We start from the raw sequence: 12,445 nt of genomic DNA, 5'->3' as shown, positions 1-12,445 counted from the left end.
CACTTCTCTATCCACCTGCTAGCCACTCCAGCACCACGTAGCTCCCAGCTGCATTGCTGCCTGGGCAATGAGGGAGAGACGGAGAGAAAGAGTTCATAAGGCGAGTCCCACGCGCACACCCCACCATACACATGCACCCACACCCCACCTTGCACTGCCATACACACAGACCCCTTCACCCACATCTCACATATCCACACACACCTATCCACCCCCCACAGACATGCCCAGAGCCTCCCCCACATACCCACAGCCCTCCACAAACCTATACCCACTGCCCATGCCTCCCACCTCCCCACAATATACAAGAGTAAGATGTCATTTTAAACTATTATACAATCGCTGCTATGTACACTACACAAACACATGTAAATTGAGACAAAAATATTTTTAAAAATCAAATCAATGAATGTTGTAGATGTTCAAGTTTTAGAATATAATTTGGTATTTCTCTGGTTCTGAGATGGCAGTGCCCCTTACTGAAAGGAGTACTTCTGTGGGACAAGAGGAGGGACTTCTGGGGGCAAAGGTCAGGGGTTAGGGAGTGGAACTTGCAGTCACAAGATGGCAACCAGAGGGTGGGGCACCTGTCAAGGGGCAGGGCTACCCATGTGGCCCTCAAGAACTTGCTGAAACTCAGTAAGTGGCCCTCCGCCCGAAATAATTGCCTGCCCCTGTTGTAATCTGTGTTGTTCGGTCCAGTGTATTGATGTTGGGGCACAGAAGGCATCTGGGTCTATTGGAAGGTCTGATTCCTTGGGGAGCCTGGGAGTTAAATGGCCTGTTGCTTGAGAGACACTGTTTGAGACTGGGGGAAAAGGGGTGCCTGTAAACCAGAACAGGTTTGTCCCATACCAAAACCCATACTGTTTTCATTTTCCACTAAATCTTCTGAAAGCTTTCCTATTTAAGAGTTTAAATGAATAAAGTGAAAACTTTCTTGTACTTGTACATTCTGGCACTAGAACAGTAACAACCACAAACTGCCTACATTTTAACTTATGGATTTGATATCGTGGTGACAGGACTTATTCACCCTCTGTAAAAGGTTAGCTATGTACCTGAGATTAGGTTAGTGATGACTTAAAGTTGCAGTGAAAAGCCTTCTTTTTCAGGTGGAATTTAAACCTTATTTAGTCACTTAAGTACTTTTACAGCAGGCTATTTTTATTACATAGGCTTATTCTTTTTGGAGAGTTGATACGTTTATGTTCACAGAAGCAGATAGTCTTTTCAGTTAAGAAAAATAAAAGGAAGAGTTATGTCATTTTTCTGGCTTTTTTTAATGCCCCCGAATAAGCCTATAAAATGCCACCCTACCCTGCCTTCTGCCTGACCTGAGACCAACACTGTTGATTCCCCTTTTTCTTTTTGTAGGAACTTTTTAGAACCTTGGATGTTGAAGTGAAGAGCAAATGAAAATATATTTGCCTAAATCTATGTATTTAGCAAGTCATGTGTATTGGATTTAGAGCTTTTCCCCCTGTGACAAATTTTTGTGTGCAAGTAGTGTTCAAGATTGTCTTGATACAGCAGTGTACCGGATAGCACTGTACCACGTAGCTACTTGGTTTCCCAGATTACACTGAGAGATGGCCTGAGGATTATTAAATAAAACCGTGCCACAATCCAAGTTTGGCTTGGTCTACAACATGGTTTGGCAAGTATTGTTCTTTCACAGGCATGGGCGACTGGTGCCTCCTGAGTCTGGGGGGGCACCTGCAGAAGTTGGCGGCGTTGGCAGGAACGGGGCTGGCAGAAGCCAGTGGAAGAGACGGGGCTGATGAGCACCCGCAGAAGCCGCCAGCAGTGTCGACAGCGGGGATGGTCCTGTCAGGGGGAGCACGTGCCCCCCCATACCCTCCTACCTGTTGCCTGTGTCCACAGGGAACTCTTGACCAGTCATGAGTTCAACTGTGCTAGAACTCTGGTAGCAGCAACTATGTTAAATACAGCTACAAGGGCTCCTGCTAGAATGGCTCTGATTCCAGAGAGGATAATGCTTTAACCATGCTTGACATAATGAGTAAAAGCAGATTAAATGCATGAAAACACATGTTGAACAACTAGAATAAAGCTCAGTGGTGACTACAGACAGGCTGGAGGTATAGCTGGACAGGCTAAAGTTACTGAAAGAAACAGACTCCGAGGCCAAGAGCAATACAAACCAGAAAATTAATTTACCCATAGTATCTGGTTTCAGCATAAATAAAAGTAAAGTACTGACAGTAAGTAATGCACAACCTTGGAAGTGCTATTGTCGTACAACTTTTTCTGAAGGCGAGGTTTGACACCTATCTGGTTCAGGGCAGAACTTAATCCTGGGCCTAAAGGTGTAGTAAATACAAACTTTTTTCTCCCACATAAGTTGAACTAACTTTATGGCTGTCTCATCTTTTGACGCTGAACTTGCAAATTTTGCTTCTCTGAACTTTCACCAAGAATGGGAATGCTGTAGAGGAGTGAGTAGAAAAACAAACCCATTAGGATACCGGAAGATGTTGGCCACACATCAAAAGACTAATGGATTTCAAAGACGGAGAAAAAGACAAAACAAAGTGTTTTGACTTCATTGTTTGTCTTAAGCCAGTGCCAGTAATAATTAGTGGAGAAGACAATCTTAGCATGTACTGTTCAGATTTTTTCCCCTCACATCACTCTTTCCTTGTTAAGACTTAAGAAGTACATTGTACTTTCATGTAAGAATCAAAACACAGATAAAAGTAATGAAGTCAGCCTGAATGTAATGAAACTCTATTTTACATATTAATATCCCCATTCAAACAGTCAGCAGAAAAATGCTTTTGAGGGATTCTGCAGAGTTTAAAGGTGACTTAAAAAAAAAGTCCACAAGGTCCTTGCTGGTGATCTTTTGTCTTCATAATGCACAAAGAAAGTACAAAATGGGGTTTTAGACTAATAGAGTGGCCCGTATATCAATAGAGGTTTGTTTTATGAACAATTTCCTACTCCCTGTTGCACAAGCTACCACTTCTCTCATTCTTGTTCAAACAGCCTACCAGGTACATCCACAAGGGTTGCTTATATGAAAAAGCAATAGATTAATGTACTTTTCGGTCTTAAGTGCAATTTAGGTATTGGAAACAAGGCAAACCAGCAGCCTGTGACTAGTCAGCTTTCCAGAGACTAACAGGAGGTGCTCCAAGAGCCACTGCTGGTCCGGTGCTTGGCTATATGAGCTGTCAGGGAAACCTGCCCATTTTATGTTACTTGTTATCTGATTAGATTGGTTCTACTGATTGCCTGCAAAGAATCTGATGCACTTAAAAAAAAAGCCGCCTCATTGTTTTTCCTTTTTAATTTAAAATACTGACTGATTTTATCTGTGATGTAACTATTGATATAACCTGACTTTCCTTAGCACTTTGTTTGATTTTGAGTTAGACTGATGAATCAGCAGAAGACATCATCCCAGTCACTTGTAATTCATAATGTATGGGAGACAGGCAGGTGTAGAATAGATTTCATCCAGATTGATTGAGGGGTCTTAGATCTGTAACCTCTGAGAAAAGGTTTGCTTTTTCTTTTGAGTGACAGCTTTCTTTTCAAGGAAGCACAATTCTTTAGACACAGGTAAATTTGCAGTATTTAAAATTTGGACACAGATAGCTTGTTACAAAATTTTAATCCATACACCTGATCCATGAATGACTTTATATATGGCTATATGAACTTTTCAGTCAAAATAATCTCTTGATCCGACAATGGTGTGGGTGTTGTTTTGGGTTTGGTTTGGGGTTTTTTTGGACAGTGTAAGCTCAATATTCTGGCATTTTAATGAACATCCTTTTGCTGCATTTTCATTTTGTATTTCTGTAGTTCTTGTTCCTAAGACTATATGTATACATTTTATGTTTGTTTCTTATCTTAGTGGCTGCACGAGCCTGGAGTTCAGCAAAGTAACTATTTTCTTTTAAACAGTGCTGCGAAAGCATCTTACTAATTTATCCTGTGCCTGTTTCAGTTATGTGGCTAATTTTTTTCATCTGCAAATAAGAAGTTTGCTACTCTAGAACCTATTTGCCTGAGATGCAACCGATGTTCAACAACAACAGCCTTAGCTGGCTGCAAGCAAACAAGGGGCGTTTAAGCTTGTTCAGAGAACTCTAACAGCGATAGTTTTATAGGTGAGAGTGGTATGTGTAGGTTAGGTTAATAAGATAAAATTATGATGGGGCATATTGCGTGTCTGAATACTGAAAGCCCAGAGAACTGGGCAGGCCTACCCAAGCAGTGCTACTTTTGTCAATTCTGTTTATGGATCTGTAGGCATAGACTGGGAACATGAGATCAATGTATAACATAGGGCACATGCTGCATTTCCTTACTCTAGAGAATTTGTATAAAGGGAAGAAAAGGATAGTACAGGCTAGGAAGATTGGGGGGGCTGGGAAAAGATATTCTTTGCATCTCTTTTCCTTGGAAAAGGGTGGAAACAGACATCACCTGACTTCTCATTTGTGCCTTCATAAAAAATGTGATGGCAGCTCACATAATGAGTAAACAGACTTTTGTATTTGCCTCTGTCATGCCACATTAAAGGAAAATCAGTGGTGCAACCAAAGGTAGCACTAGGCTTTACTCCAGCAAACATCTATTAGCTCTATGACAGGAGAGTAGGAATAGCTTCCACCCCAGTCACCCCATGCAGGTGTTCTGGGCCCCTCAAGGCCCAGGGAATTTTGGGGTGCCTCTCCATTAGCAGGAAAATTGGGACTCTGTTCAGCCAGACCCCTCCCCTATCATTGCGGTGGGTGGTTCTGACTAAGTGCAGAAAGGCCCTTCACTGCTCAGCCAGACCCACTCCCTCCCATATGACAAATCCCATGATTATGGGAGAGTGGATCTGGCTGAGCAGGGAAAGTGAGACCGGAACAAGGGGCGGCATGTGTACTGGTGAATGAAGCGGATCAGCTGCGCCAAGACTCATCACGGCACAGCTGATCACTTTGTTTGGTGATGTCAATTTTTAGCTTATGAATATAAACTTTATGTATCATCTAAAAACAAGACAAACCTATTCTTTAGTGTTATATACAGTGGATATGTGCGTTATACTTACTCATATAAAATACAGTGGTGCAGTGGATACTAATGCCGACAATATTGGTGTATTAATGTGTGTTCATTGTTTCTTTTTGTAGTTGATGACGGTCGCATTAAGGAACTGGACCGAGTGAGAGTTCTTCACAAAAGAACCATAATGCCTTACAGCGTGTATAAGAAAAGACGGAAGGGGCCAAGTGATGAAGCCAGTGTTCAGCAGTATGCAAATTTGGTGGGGAAAATGTGCTCCGAAAGAATGCTGCTGTTTAGAAGTTGAAGAGTTACTGAATTGCCCTTCTAGGGCACTAAGTTGTGTTGCACTGTTTTTGGAGAAACTAATATAATACTGGGTTGAGATGTCTTTTAAAACAGATCAGTATAAAATTAAAATGTTTGTGTGACTGTATAGTACTATATTTAAGGGCAAACTTCATTAATTTGTCAAAATTTAGAAGTAAGGCTTTAGCGATACATAGAAATCCAAGGTAAACTTGTTTGCAGGAATTTTTTAAAATTAAAGTATTTGGGCCCTTCTTTACATTCTGACTAATTTTAAAATACCTAAGTGAACTGAAAAACATTTTTTTTCCCCATAGAGACAAGGTAAACAACATGTTTATTCTGAAAGCTCTGAAATAATACCTTGGAAGTCCGTGACAAAATTGCAGGAGGTAAATGGGTAACACTTGGATTAGTACATTCCTTAACTACTGCAAGAGAGTTGAAGTGTGCAATTACTTCATTATATGGAATGCAGCTCTATTATACTTCAGTATAATGCAGTGTAAATATACAGTGAAGCTTGCATAATTTCACTAAACTCGCTTTATATTGCTTTTAAATAGCATTTATTGTCTGAGACCATAGTGGAATTGGTAATAGGTTTATCTGGTAGTGAAGTAAACTTTCCTCTTTACCAGTGAAGCCAAGAATATGTGCATTACAGATTATCAAAGAATGCAACTCAATGGCACAATAGGTTAATAATGGTAGTCAGGTATATCTGTTGACACGGGTTCATAGCCATATGTGCACCACAACTGAAAATGATTTTGGTAGGCTTACCCTAAAGCTTATTTTCACACATTAGAAAACCACACTCAAAAACCCTTAGCACTCTTATGTGAAATACCACTGCTACTCTGCATCAGTGTTCACCTGAAGAACTGTATGGGGAAGCTTGCTTGTTATTTACCTGTGCTGTTGATGTCCCTGGCTCTCATTTACATTGCAGCCATCTACCAATTAATAGAGTTAATAACATTTTTAAATAAATATTTGTGTTAGTTGAAAATTCAAGAGGTTATGGTGCTTTGTTATAAGCACTGTATTATTTCACTATCCATGTTATCATACTTGTGTGCTTAAGCAGGCTTTGTAGTAGCTGATACAATTTTTAGTTGCCTAATATTATATCAATCAATTTTAGTATCATAACACTCCAATACATTTGAATTTTGTTAATCCTTGGCTAAAAGGATCTAGCCTTTGTACTGTATCAGACTGAGGTTACTTATTAAACTTTCAGGGAAGTGATGCCTGTTTGAGAAAATTGTATTTAGGTGCCTTCCCAGTGACACGTATTCCTGTGGGATAAAAATAGCCTTTAACCTTCAAAATTTAAATGTACTACCTTTCATTATATTGATTTAATTTTAAATGCAAAACCACCTACAAACATTGCCATTAATAATAACTAAATCATTTTAAGTGGAGCCAGTTCTGAAATTCAGGTGTAATACAGAACAGATTAATTCCCTTCCACGCCCCAATTTAGGACAGTTATAGTATTATGGGGTTTAAAAATAAGTCCATTAACATACATATTCAACGTGATTACTGCTTTTGAGCTGATCAAAGTGGCAGCTTATGTTATCATTACATAGGAAGTAAATGGCCAATCAGTGAGTATTCAGAAGTAACTTTCATGTGCTGTAAAATACACATCGTTTGTCCATGTTTTAACTGATGACATCTCCACAAAAGAATCATATGGGCTTCTTGCAAAAGTTACAAAACAAAACAGAACAAAAAACCCGCACTTTACCGAACAAAGCAGCACGTTACTTCGACCCAGCTCTTCGGTGTCTGTAAAGAGCAGGTGCTTCAGCGGGGCTTTTTTGGTGTTTTTATCTAATAGCTAATTCAATTAGTTATTAGATAATGGTGCCAAAAAAAGTCCCGCTAAAGTACCCAATCTCTACAGACGTTGGGCGAGCCGGGCCCAACTAATGCACTGCCTCTTCTGGGCATGCGCTGGGCTCTATGTGGGAGCGCACAGAATTTAAAGTAAAGCGCCAGGGTTTGTTGTTTTTTTAAATATCTGTAAGCAGCCCTAGTCTTATTTTTGAATGTGGTACAAACAATTGATTTTTCTTTCTAAAGAAGAGAATACTCTTTCCCCATTATGTTAATGACACTTTAACTGAAGCATAGTGAAACTGTAAATTGCAGTATAACTCTCTATCCACCACTTGATACAACTTTATACCTGCAAAATGTATTGAAATGTACTAATATCCCAAAATAACTTAATGTAATATGAAATTATATACATTTTTCAGAAAGGCACCAGCCCAGTGGGGCTTTGACGTTAAAGCAAGATTAAGCAGAGGTTTAAAATTAGATTTACCAGCTCTGCTGTTTTGCTTTCTAGATGCATGGATTTATTTCATACTATGCTTCCTCATTGTTTGTTGTTCACTTACAGCCAAAACTTAGTCATGAGTTTTTTTCAAAAGCATGAAATGTTGGCCTTGTGCTCCCATTAATTTTTTCAGAGAGGAAAATGCTGAGAGCTTCTGAAAATCCCATCCTTAATGCTCAAAGTTCTTACTGACTTTCCTTCCAGAGAGAGAGGATTTGTTTTAAAATGTAACATCCTATTTCTTTGGGAGATGCTAAGAGGAGGTACACAACTGAAAGCAGTGGGCTAGGCATGAAACTGAAAGCTGAGGACTTGCCAAGGATGTTGTCGTCTTGTTTTCCTATCTGAACTTTGAGAAGATGCTTCCTCTGACCTCCATTTAAACTTCAGTACTACAGCCAAGTGGGCTTTTGATTCTTTTTGTTGAACTACATTGCTTGAATCACCTGATCTAAAAAGTCAAGATATTAATTTTATTTTTTTTTCATTTCTTTTAGCTCAGGAGGAAATTACTATTACAGTATTTGTCAGTACTACTTTCTCTGTTCTTATTTGGAAACCGGTGAAAAATGCCTGTGGTTAAATTGTAAGTTTCCTTGCTAGCATTAGGAGAGCCAGAATTTTACCACTGTTTGTTTTTAATTTAATAAAAGGTTATGTCAGTGAGAACTATTGGTATTATAAAATCTTAGTTTTATAAAAGTGATTTTTAAAATTTCTTTTGGTCAAGGTAATTTGTACCAATAACTTCCCTGGAGCAAGATTGACTTGTTTTAATCTCTCCATGGTTACTAAACGAGCATAAAAAGAACATGCAAAATTAAGTTAGTACGAAATATTTTATTTTAGTTAGAATTAGCTTGGGAGCATATTCATTTCCACCATCAAAAGCTTTTAGCAAAAGTAAAAGAAAGATTTGCTCGATTATTGTTTATTACTTTTGTAACTGCTTTTCAGCCAGTCTGTTTGACATTTGAATACAATAAAATAAAATAAAGTGATTTCCTGTGTTCCGTGTATTATTATAATTAGTAGCCGTTTGACTGTGAATTTTAGTCTGGCTTTTTCAAAACAATTGAGACACGTATATTTTTCTGAAAGAGAGAAGTTAAAAGATAGCATTGAGGGCAGTGCGTATCAATACAAAAGTATGCAGCTTTTCAGTAAAACTATTAATTCCTATTGATAATTTTTGTCCTAGCTAGTTAAACTAGAACAGCTACCTGTTCTACCAGAAAGCTTTGGTACAATCAGTTCATTATTCTGAGATGAACAGAATAAGGCCTAACGGCAAAAAGGAGTGGTAGGAGTTGGAATTCATGTCTGTCACTTGGCTGTGGGATTGAGCCCTAAAGCTAGGTGGTGCAGAAGTAGTACTATGTTACTGCTAGCTCATGTCATTACTCTACATAGTACCCAAGGACTGATTCTGATCTATACATCAAGCTCCTAAATAAGTTTCTCATAAACCAGTCACATGCTATAAAATACACCGTTCACACAGAATATGGCAATATATTTCTTTCATTAAGGTGTCAGGACTCTGTGGCACAAATGAACTCCCCAACCAGTGATCTTATTCCTACAGCCATTTGAACTGAGTGAGGTTTTTATCCTTCATTTTTTTAATTTTCAGGCAAGAGACCATTTGCACTAGAGCGCTGAAATCTGTTCAGCATGAGTTTATTTTTTTAAATGTAATTACTGTTAAATGAGGTGTGATGGATTCTTTGTGGAGTTCAAACAGTTCTCAGTTGTTAATTCTGTGCTCAAAGACTATGTAGGAAAAAGCATTTCATGATTAATGGGGCTGTTTGACAACATGGTTAAAAGACTACCTTCAGAAGCTTCATTACAGGTTTGTGATTGAGGACATCAAGTTCTTAACTGTATCCTGTCTGAAAAACTTCACTGAACCGTCCAAGGATGACAGAGGAGCAGGTTATGCTTGAAAATGGGTGGAAAGGATGCAAAGTATTTCCTCTTATAAAGAATCTAACATCATAAACATTGGCTTGTAAACATAAGTTTAGTACCAGCATGGATAAAACCTCTATTTGAAAATGATATTATATGATGCAGTAGTCCTGATCTACTGGTCTACTTGACAGTCAACAAGACTGGGACAGAATCTGAGTGATATCTAACAGTACATCAAAAGGGTGAACACCAGTGACACAGAACACCTATTTAAGCAAAAGGCCAATGTTGGCATGAGAATACACAGCCATGAATTAACTTAGGCTGAAAACTATTAGAATAGGAAAGTTTTGGAACAGCCTTTAGTCAAAAAACCCTAAACACGTTTAAGATGGAGTTTGATAACTTTATGAAAAGAGTTGTACAGCATTTTGCCTGTGGTAGCAGAGAGCTGAACCTTGATCCAGGACTTCCCATCCAGTCCTATGTTCCTAAATGTTGATAATGAAATACATAATGCCAAGGAAAGGAGCTTTTTAAAACTGCAAAGCTGGTTTTCATGGAAAACACTGCAGAACAAGACTAAACCTTTTCTTTCAACACAGCGCCGCAACCGTACATTGAAATAAACAGTCTAGGAAAACCAGTAGAAAACTGGTCTCTTCCTATATTAATGCTTGACTTCTTAAATTCATAAATGTTAGGATTCATTATAAAGAAAATACAAAGCAGTTCTGTTTTATCTCCATCCTCATTTTGACCATTTCCCTACAGTACATTTTTCAAATAACCATACGTTTATACACATATGAATGCCCACATACATTTCATTGGTGTTTATATACAAAATTTTTTCTGTTCTCAGTGTAATTTAGATGTTATTTCTTGACATAGAAGAGTAATGTTCCAGTATATTATTATTGCAGGGCTTACCCAGCATATTGGCTGCATTTTAGTATTACCATATTTGTCTGAATCCAAGACAACCCTGAATTTAAGATCACCCCCCAATAGTTTGATTTTATACATGGAAAATTATAACAAATTTATAAATTTCCCCCTTAAAAATTGAATTAGTCGAGAATAAACTTATTCCCATCACCATTGCAGTTGGTAAAGCAGTGGCAGGGTTCAGGCAATGAGGGAGGCGGGTGGTAGGGGGTAGGAGTGTAGCGGCAGTGAGGGGTGCAAGTAGTTTGCCCACTGCTGCCACCCCCCCACAGCCTCTGCACCCACACAGCCTCTGGTCCCTACCCCTCCTTGTCCCTGTCTGCATCTGCAGCCTCTGCCCCCTGCCTGCTGTACCTCCCTCCCCTGCCAGTGCCAGAGCAGGGGGTAGGCAGAGGCTGCTAGGTGGGAGATAAGGAAAAAGGGAGCAGGGGCAGTGGGTTCGGAGGCCTGGGGCTGTGAGGATGCAGCAGGGGTCAGGCAGCACCCCCAGCTCCAGCCCCAACCCCCCACCTCATACTCAATTCCAAGATGAGGGGCTTCCCCCTCCCCCGTGTTAAACAGCAAAAAAACCCTCTCTTGGAATCAAGTAAATATGGTATTTTTTGCAATACCCTGGAGTCCTGAGAATTTTTAGAACCACAGTGTTCTCAGCCGTTTAAACTCTCAAGAAAGCAAACTCTAACCATATTAATCCTTCCAAGAAGATATTCTATGTTAGGTGGGAGAGGAAATGGAAAATACAACATATATTTATACTCTGTGCATGCAGTAGATTAATGATGGATGAAACATTGGTATAAATTACCAACCAAATAACAATTCAGATGGGAAATTTATAAAATAAAAGATCCTGAGCCTTCCCCCCACCCTTCCAAATGATTACAAATATAGAGTGGTTAACATTGACTGAGGTTAACTTTTTGCTCCCTTGTGTGCTGCCTTAATAGAAAAACTACTCTTCAGAACAAACAATATCATGAACATCTTCATTCAATCTTAGTTTAAAGTTCAGTGTCACGTCAATTGTGGGAGAGTTAGATGAAGAACCGATAGATTTAAGAGTTCGAGAGACGCATTTTGGACCTACCATCCTACACTTAGGACGCTGCACACAATGAGGCTCTGATCTCATAGATATTTACGTGGGTGCTTAACCTTACCCACCTGGAGTGTTCCCATTGACGTTTGTAAATTTTACATGGAGCACGTGGACATCTTAATTTATTATATTTTAAGGGTGGCATGTGATTTCTGCTTAAGCATCTTTTGTTTTATTTTAAATGGTTTATAAAAGTCCATTTATTTATGAACTTGTCTTCAGCTAGGTTTTTGACACCGTCTTCCATCACATTCTCATCAACAAGCTATGAAAATACAGACTAGGTAAAAGTACTGTAAGGTGAATACATAACTAGTTGGATCTTCTTGCTCAAGTAGTCATTGACAGCTCAGTGTTGAGTTGGTAGGAGGTATCAAGTCGGGTTCCCCAGGGGTCTGACCTGTTTCTGGTATTGTTTAATATCTTCATTAATGATTTGAATTATAGCATTTGAGTGCATGCTTAGCAAGTCTGTGGACAATGCTAAACTGGGTGGAGTTGTAGATGCTCTGGAGGGTAGTTAGGATCCAGAATCACCTGGGTAGAATGAAAAAATTATCCTCAATTAACCAAATGAAATTCAACGAAGACAAGTGTAAGTCTTTTGCTTAGGGAAGACTAATTGCATGCACAAATACAGGTTGGAGAATAAGTAGGTATGCTCCAGTACTGCAGAGAAGGACCTCGGGGTTAGAGTAAGCTGAGTATGAGCCAACTGTGTATTCTTGTTGCAAAAAGAGCCTAGCATACTAGGCTGCAAC

General features: G+C 39.2%; 1 protein-coding gene across 2 annotated transcripts in view; it reads left to right on the top strand.

The window, feature by feature from the left end:
* Positions 1–8,716, top strand: part of ATE1 (arginyltransferase 1) — a 215,528-nt gene extending 206,812 nt beyond the window's left edge. For both annotated transcript variants that reach the window (XM_019502934.1, XM_019502933.1), the window contains one exon: positions 5,166–8,716. In XM_019502934.1, coding sequence (XP_019358479.1) covers positions 5,166–5,344 — 179 coding nt within the window. In that variant the 3' untranslated portion in view covers positions 5,345–8,716. The remainder of the gene's footprint in view (positions 1–5,165) is intronic.
* The last annotated feature ends 3,729 nt before the right edge of the window (positions 8,717–12,445 follow it).

This window comes from Gavialis gangeticus, unplaced genomic scaffold (assembly GCF_001723915.1).
Source record: "Gavialis gangeticus isolate Ggan-Ray unplaced genomic scaffold, GavGan_comp1, whole genome shotgun sequence".
Taxonomy (NCBI): Eukaryota; Metazoa; Chordata; order Crocodylia; family Gavialidae; genus Gavialis; species Gavialis gangeticus.
This window is presented reverse-complemented; position numbering and strand designations above follow the sequence as displayed.